The sequence below is a fragment of the Centroberyx gerrardi genome, chromosome 1, assembly GCF_048128805.1.
Source record: "Centroberyx gerrardi isolate f3 chromosome 1, fCenGer3.hap1.cur.20231027, whole genome shotgun sequence".
In the NCBI taxonomy this organism is placed as follows: Eukaryota; Metazoa; Chordata; class Actinopteri; order Beryciformes; family Berycidae; genus Centroberyx; species Centroberyx gerrardi.
The window spans coordinates 28278364-28287051 of record NC_135997.1 but is presented as its reverse complement, the minus strand read 5'-3'; the positions used below and the strand labels follow the sequence as shown (position 1 = coordinate 28287051).

General features: G+C 40.3%; 1 protein-coding gene across 1 annotated transcript; it reads right to left on the bottom strand.

Moving 5' to 3' along the window:
• Positions 1-269: 269 nt before the first annotated feature.
• ap3s2 (adaptor related protein complex 3 subunit sigma 2) lies at positions 270-8390 on the bottom strand. Its single transcript, XM_071897348.2, has 6 exons — positions 8214-8390; positions 6662-6753; positions 6090-6201; positions 5508-5579; positions 1819-1926; positions 270-1451 (listed from the first exon to the last, which is right to left on the bottom strand). Exons 1-6 carry the CDS (start codon positions 8280-8282, stop codon positions 1326-1328), a joined length of 579 nt encoding a protein of 192 aa, XP_071753449.1. The 5' UTR covers positions 8283-8390; the 3' UTR covers positions 270-1325.
• Between the last annotated feature and the right edge of the window lie 298 nt (positions 8391-8688).

Sequence of the window (8688 nt, the reverse complement as noted above, 5' to 3'; positions counted from 1 at the left end):
AATTAGTGGGAGGGGGGTTGAAAGAATGCGCCTGTATCAACAAAACTGTGAAGTCATTATGGCTAAGCATGGGACTAAACAGGAGGAACCCGGCTCAGAAGATGCTTAGCGGTACAAAATGTACAGATGGTTTCGGTAGCGGAGGTTCACATGATGCTGGCCGACCGCAGCCGGGTGACTCAGACGCAGAAACATCATGACTTTGACATATTCCGGGTTGTAAAGGAGGAGCCAGTGCATGATAAAAACACAAGTCAATCTCACAGGGATCTGTCTTTTCATTTATTTAATTTACATTGGCGAGGAATGTCTTTGACACTGATTGATTTCCCCCTTCAGAGAACGCTACCCCTTAATCAGATTGCTAGGTACAGTCGATAAGACACAAACACACTTCATATAAACATTTAGAGATCATTTAGAGATCCAAAAAAGGTCAGTTAGCCTTCTGCTTCTCTTAAGAGTAGATGTTGGCAAGAGCCTTTCACAACACACTGAAACTTGGCTGGACCTAAAGAGCATTTACATTTTTTGTGCTCAGCGCCCGCATTTTTGCACCCAGGAGAACAATAACATTATTCACAAGTCACAAAGAAGTTAGAAACACACATGTAATATATTACAAATGGGTTAAAGAAATCAGTCCAGCACAAATGTAGGAAGAGTCTGACCCCAGATAGTGAGAGTACGGACACTTACAACAAGAGGTACGAGATCTGAGAATATAATAGTCGGATACAGAAGCCCGGGATCATATTACAGTGAGGTCTGCAGACTCCATAAGCTCATTCCAGACACAAAGGGAGGTTTTTAAAACTCAGGCAGGAAAACCAGTGATGAACTTTAGGGAGATTTGGAAAAGTTATGCAGGAAATAAGTACTATGGGCCAACACACTTCACTGCTCATTTAGAAAGAAGAGAGGCAAACTGTATGAGAAGAAAACAAACAACTCTACATGGAGAAATAGAAAACGAAACATGAAAGGAATAGCAGAATATACACGGATGTCAATATTACTCTTTATGCTTCATAGCATCAAACTTTACAATGTTGTGCAAATCCCAAAACTGGAGTAATCTGTAACTTGAATACAGTAGAACTCAAAAATAATCCACAGCTCATCTCCCGTACATGTAAAAACATTGGGTTGGGGGGGGGAATGGCGGCGAGAATAAGCTGCTGCGGTTCCATAGTACATATATAAAAACATCAGTATGCTCCGTGTTAATAGCAGAGCTGGTTGGAGGGGAGCTGCAGGGAAACAAAGCCATCAGTAGTACATCGGCCCTGCAGAGTTCAGCCGGGACGCCGCCCTCCGTCCGCTCAGAACGGGGAGAGGCTCGGCACTTTGATATTGATGTCTCCGATGTTGATGTTGCGGGGAATCTCCGGGAGGTTCATGTTCTTCACGGCAGAGACGGCGCGGGCCGGTGCCGCCGACAGCCCTCCCTGTCCGAACAAAAGAGAACAATATCATCACAACATCACACATCTTTCATTACCTGTTGCGTAACAGAGGTGAAAACTGTGCAGCGTGATGAAAATCAAAAGAGGACACACACCAAGTTGTGAAATGAACACCGGCCCCATGCTGGCCAATTGTGGTTGTGGCTAGTAAGCTACACTGTCTAGTGGTAACCAGGCTGGGAATACATTACACCGTCTACTAAATACTGGTAACCAGGCTGGGAAATGTGGAGTCCTATTTGATGCTAAAATCTAGTTTGGCAGTAAAACGGAGGAAGATGCATTTTGTGATGTGTCAGCCACTGTGGTGATGGATGAAAATGCATTCATGTGGCCGGCAGAGTCTGACCTCTGACTTCTCCATGCGGTTCTGCAGCTCAACCTGGGCTACGATCTCATTCATGTTGGTCTCCAGCACCATGCCTCCCATCACCACTTCCTGCAGGATGTAATGGACCTGCAGACAGAGCAGAACCCAGCAGGAAACACACAGTAAGACTACAGCAAAACCCTGTGCACCGCCGTACATGCCAACTCATTTACTGTCATAAGAAATGCCTCTTTTTATGTAACTTAACATTTAGAATACACCGCCAAAAGACATAAAATAATGAATGTAAAATGTATGCTTCAATAATTAAAGTTGCACTCGGCAACGTCCTACATTGGCGGCTCCAAATAAAAACCATGCCTCATGCAGCCGTACAATTATGATGTATAGTGTTCAATAATGCATTTAAAAATTGTTGTATTGCTGGTAACAAATTAACTCGATGTGAACAATAAAAAGACGACTACATCGGTAGCAGTTTCCTGAGTTGACATGAGGACAAAGATGCTATAAACCCATAAAAACTGGTGATGCAGCCTGCAGAAAAGAAAAGCAGCTCAGTAACTTAGACAGTGAAAACACATTTTTAGACAGAAAATAGTTGCTATTTTACTGGATGGCTTGTGAATACAACAGCAAATATAAACCAAGCTCAAGAATTAGTTCATTCAGTGTGTTCATGACATATTAGAATTTTCTGTTTAAAAAAAAAAAGAACTTTAAACTGTCTGTTGAATATTGCAAATGTGTATGAATTACAGTTTGACCACATCTACAGCGCTGTCCGGCCAGGAAGAGTTCTCTCTGTTAGAAAGCAAAGGCCTCTGTCTGGGAGGGAGATTCCCAGGTTTCATCTTGAGGACATTCCTGTTCGGCGGATCACAGCGCCGACTTCAAACGAGTCCTCGGCCCAAACCCCTCAGCACCACATGACATCAATTTCCTGCTGGGAAAATTCAATCAAGATGGCCGTGGATGCGTCTGATCAGCCTCCAGCAACACATCTCACTGAGCTCCGGGAAGAGACAAGTAAGCTGCTATGAAGCCTGAACACTGCAGCACTTCAATTTAACACTACCTTACTCTTAGAACCCTCTTGGCCTGCACTGTCAATCATGTATAATTGTATATCCAAATTTTAGCTTCCACAATTCAAGCTACAATATGCAACTTTCACATTAAAATAATGACACCTAAATAGGATATATTATACATGATCAGTCTGCGTCTGTCTGTGACCCTGTGTTTGTGCCTACACCCCTGCATTTGCCTAAAATTGTCTTTTCGGTGATGTTCGGGACATTTTTGAGCGTACGATATTTGCTGTGGGTGTGGCCAGTGGTGAGCTGGTTGTGGCTACCAAGGTGAGGCTAGTGGCCACAGAGCAGGGAAGTCACAGCAACATCAACATTGGCGGAAAGCAGTAAGAAAATAAAGTACAGTGACGCTAAACATGCCGCAAATAAGACCCTGTCAAAAACACGGGACAGTGCTTTTTTTTTTTTCAGATTGGCTGTGTTCGTCGTCTGCCCATAGGATTCCCGACATATAGACTGCACTCATATTCCATCACCACAGCCCTGGGAAACATGAGGTGGACTTCTTCAATGAGAAGAATGAACACTGTCTTACAGTTTTTTACGATTGCTTACACACTAAAATGACACATAAAGCACAATTATTGAAACTGACACTCAGAGAGCAAAACCTCAGCCCAGATCTGCACAACTATAAGCACATTCTCAGCCTCACACTTTTTGCAAAACACTACACACAGTGTTTTGCAAAACACTAAACACACTTCTCTACATTAGACACAGAAATCTAACATGATGTCACTTCTTTGCCATTTCAAGGCACTGCCTTTCAAAATACCACACCTATAACCAATTGATCAAACACGGCCGTCAGGTGTACAGACACTTAGGTGCTTAATTGTAAACTCACCAATCAGGCGTAAGCACTATAAAAAGGCAACAGGTGAGTGTACCTGTCTTCAACAAAAATGGAAGGCAACGTTGCAGTGCTTTCTTTTTTGTCTCCACAAATGTTTTTGCTGTGTTTATGTACTATATTCTATTTAGAATATGTTCTGTTCTGATTTTCAGTGCAAAATGCAACCTTTGGAAATGCATGGATGTATTGACTGATTTTACAATGTGGAGAGAAATAAATATTTTCATCAGTGTGCAGTACTGGTCTTGTGTGTTGTGTTTGGTCAATATATTCATGTACTTTACTCTAACAATATCTCTGAAAAAATCAAACCCAGACTATATCATTAGAAAAGTAGAAATGTTAAAAGTGTTTAGATTGAGCACAGCAGTGTGTAACTGGTTCAAACAGAATCAGATCGTATGAACCATGTGTGCGCCATACAGTGACAAAATTGGGTTTTTATAAATTATTGTATAGTTTTGAATGAAGTGTTTCATTTTGCAAAAGATCTGAGGTGTTCTGCTACTTGTGTGTGTGGTTGTGTGAATTGTTGTGTGTGGTGTTTTGACAAAATGAGCCCCGTTTTCAAAATCGCGCTTAAGCAATCATAAAAAACTGTAATGACGGGCAGTGATAAGAATTTACTGCAATTTTCCTCCAGCAGTCCTCCCTAGGCTTGGCAGCAGCAACACTGTTACTTTTCACTGTTATCATGTTTTTCTATTACTCATATTTATTCATTACCGTTTGTTCTTCTTGAGAGAAGGAAGACAAATGTTAGCAATCCATTTCTTTCCCATACCCACTTTTACAATCCACTTAGCGTGTTGAAGCATATGTTTACATAATCCCATAATTGTTTATAGTCTATTGTTGTGTTTATTGCTTGATGGATTTATTATTTTCTATCACTTTATTGCTTCTTTTGATATTCTAGTTGTGTGCTTATAAAATACCTTTTCCCTGCTGAATCATAGGTAGGTAGACAGCTCATTGGATGGAACTTGACCAACAATACACTTTACATTGCATATTCAGAAATGTGTCCTTTTATCATCATCACCATTTTTCTAGGGCTGTGTGTGTGTTAATATGTGTCCGCCTGAAGAACATATTGCAGTAAAAGTCTGCACAGTTTCAGTCTCTACTGCTAGCATGAAGTAAGTCAAGACAAACTTACTTGCACATTGTAGCTTTAATAATCATAGAATATTGGCACATCGGCAATATTGAAACATCTCAATTCATTTAGAATGCCCACTGTAGTTTATATAAGATGCCAAAAGTGGAGTAAAATAATGATGTTTCCAAAAATCGTGATCAATAATTATCATCACAATATCTAGCAAAATAATAGGTATTACCATTTGGGCCATATAATCCTTAAAAGCCCTAACCCTTCTTCCATGCTGACTATAGAGCCACACCCTCATCAGCGAGGTTGTCTGGTTTCAAACAGACAAATCTAGGGAAGGACCTAAGCCAAGGTCTGAGAATGAGCCGGAAGACGTGCGGACCAGCAGTCCAGTCTAATGCAACAGCTAATGCCCTGCTGCTAAAACAAGGCCTAAATCAAACCCCTTCCAACGCTACTGAACTCAACAGTGTCAATTAACATTTCATACTTGCAGTTGTAATGCATTGCAAAAACACTTGAACATGACCATCGATCCGAGAAGCAAAACTAGCCATCATCTGTTGGAGCCACTTCAGCAGCTTATCGAATAGACAGAACCCCAGAAAACAGCCGAAATGCGGCCTCATCTCACCTTGTCCATGTGGAATATGAGGTCCAGCTCACAGACGTTTTCAAAGCATTTGTCCAGCGTCTCCACAAACACCTACGAGGAAGAGGGTTTACAAGGTCAAGAATCTCATTTCTCATACAAATGACCACATATGGAAGAGTGATCCTTGAAGTGACATTATCAGAAACATGATAACGGCATATCAGCATTCCAGGTGATAACTCAGCCAAGTCCAGTTTAACCACAACTGCATTAAAAAGGCAATCTGCTACACTGATTGTCTATATCAGTGATGTAGAGTGATTTATGTTTTCCAGAGAGACTTCCAGTGAGGTCAACAGTAGAGTAAGATTCAAGCACTACATCAACATTACAAGCAACCAAGGAGGTCAAGAGTCAAAGATTCAGCTAATACTCATGTATGATAGAAAAGAGCTAGGTTAGGAAATAAGAGCTGAGGGGAGAGGTAATTTATTTTTTTATTTTTTTACAAGACTGGACCATTTTCAGAGCAGATAGAAGATAATATGGGAAAGGGAGATGTGATTCCACCTCAGAAAACAAGTATTAAATATCTACACAGAGTGATAAGTAGCAGCTGACCTGGATCAGGTCCAGAATGCCCAGCTCACTCTCAGACGAGTCCACACAGAAGACAAAGTAGAGGGTGGCGTAATGCCGGTAGATCAGCTTGTAGTCGGAGCCGCCAATGAGACTGCAAGCAAAAAAAAACAACTTCTGATCTAACTTTATGCTGTGTTTAGTAATATTGGGACAGCAGGAATGCCATTCTTTAACCAAACAAATAAATGCATGCTCTGAAATTAGTTGTTGGGCCTATGTAAATGATCATAGGTAGATTCACACAGATTCTTCAAGAGCTTGGATATGGAAATTAAAGCTTTTTCCAACTGTAATAACACAGCATGACTCAAATTACAGCTGTGGTTTACTCCAATGTTTACAAACACTGTCAATAAACTAGAGTCTCAAAATCCATAAACAAATGCAGTCATGTAGCAGCAGTTTGTCAACAGTGGTACATAGCTGGCCACTGACAAACACTTTTGGAAATCCTTTTGGTTATAAATAAAGAAATAGGCCTAGGTGCTTAATCCTTCAAATGTGAAAATGTGAATATCATCCAGAACCACAGCAGACTCTTCAGTACTTGCCTCCCCCCCTCCAAGAAGTTGCAGACGTTGTCGTCCCTCTTGGACACCAAATGGAAAGTCTCCCGGATTATCTGCTGCTGCAGATCCTCCGCCTGCCAGGAAACACATGACACTGTCTACTAAGCACTAGTAACCGGTCTGTGGCTTGTAGTCAGTCACCTCTACAGGTACCCAACTATCATTTGGGGTCCTATTACATTCTAAACATCTAGTTGGCTGAGAAAACAGTGAAAGTGGTACAGGGACCTCCAGGCACCAAGGAGCATTAAAAAAAAAACATCATTATATCATGTAAAGGTTACTGTTTTGACAGTAAAGGACACCAGATAACTAATAACTTCAATGATATTCAATTATGAGTTTTATGTTTATGCCAGCAATGTCATAGTAAGTGTCACTTTCTTCAAATGGTGGATATCTCACTTTGGGATAAAACTCACTTTCATTTACCAGTAAGTACCAAGAGATAATGGCTATACCGTGATCATTGGTTTTACCTATCCAACTGTTAACTTTCCACTCACAGACAGTAAACACATAATAACAGTCTATACTAAATCACATTTAAATGATTAAAGTCTTGATAGCCAAAATACTTAGGCTATGTATTTAGGTTTTTTCTACATTCAACACTAAAAAAAACATTTGACACAGCTCCTCTAATTTCGAGAAATTTGGACGCAAGGAGATGAAGAAATATTAATCTACCAACAAATAACTTCTGTCATGTCACAAAGTATAGTGTGCCAACTACAGTATCTTGCAAGCTAACAACCTTTAGTTAAACTTCAACTGTGGTTCCTGAACGCTTTCATTAGCCTTGTCAGACACCTTGCAATTGACTGACTTTGATGTAACAGCAGCTTGGCACAATAGTTGCTTGCTACTGTGGTTCAGGGCGAGCCTTGATCTTTAACCTTGGTTCATTGATCTCTGTTATATAGGTATAGGTCTATAGGTCTATTATATAGATATAGGCTGAAGTTTATCTCGGGTTACAAGCAGTGTTGCAGTCGTACATAAAAAGATGTAAACTATGACCCCCAGTCGGTGATCACCATAAGGCTAACAACCGTCAATATATTTTCAGAAAAGCATCATTTATGCTTTGTTTATTTTGGCAAGACCACATCTACATCAGTTTGATGCTGCTTACTATGATTTACACTATGAAAATATGTCATAAAGATTAATTTCAGCCTAAAAAGGGGGTATTCTGCAAATAACAATGTGGATAAAGTGAGTTTAGGTCCAGTACACCCTTGAAACTAGCATCAGCTAACGTTAGCATCTGTGACTTTGACAAAACTGTATCTCTTCGTTAAATGTTAGACAGCCAAGACAATAAATACACAACAACGAAGATGATGCGAAGCAGTGATAATGATGATGATTTTGATGATTATGGTGATGATAATGATGGTGGTGGCAGCACTAGCAGACAAAAGCAAGTAGGAAGCTAACTGCTAGCTAACCTAAATGAGATTGAAGTTACTGCATTAGCGTTAGCCAAGAGGCTAATGTTTTGAACAGCATCCCTCAAAATACTCACAAAATACTGATAGAACCTGATCAGCCGCGGTTTCCCGTGGTTGTTGAATATCAAGATGGCTTTAATCATTTTTATACTCTGGTGTTTTCAAATGACAATATTAAACACGCTCTAATTTAACTGGGACGACTTAGATAGCGACGGTGCTAACGGTCTCCCAGCTGCCGGAAAGGTTTTTTGGTTACATCCGGTTACGTCTCCATTTTCAGCAGTCGACCTCTAACAAAGTCCTCAAATCATTTGTTCCGCACGGGTCATTAAAATGACGCAGACTTATTATGCGATTTAATATGATGTTATGAAATATGTAATGTAATATGTACATGTAATACCCACTGTCTAACATTAGTGAATGGTCAGTCAGAGAAAACTTAATGGGCAATTGGTTGATTCCAGCAGCAGGACAAAATGAGCAAATACAGCAAAGAATGAAATAGAAAATAAATAAGAAGTGACCAAATGGGCGGCATTAAAC

Excerpts from the sequence above, each read along its gene's own strand:
- ap3s2 (XM_071897348.2), bottom strand. The coding sequence starts at position 8,282 with ATGATTAAAGCCATCTTGATATTCAACAACCACGGGAAACCGCGGCTG. Across the intron at positions 6,202-6,661 it reads AACTTCTTGGAGGGGGGGAG|TCTCATTGGCGGCTCCGACT; the intron begins GCAAGTACTGAA and ends TTTTGCTTGCAG. Across the intron at positions 1,927-5,507 it reads TCATATTCCACATGGACAAG|GTCCATTACATCCTGCAGGA; the intron begins GTGAGATGAGGC and ends CTCTGTCTGCAG.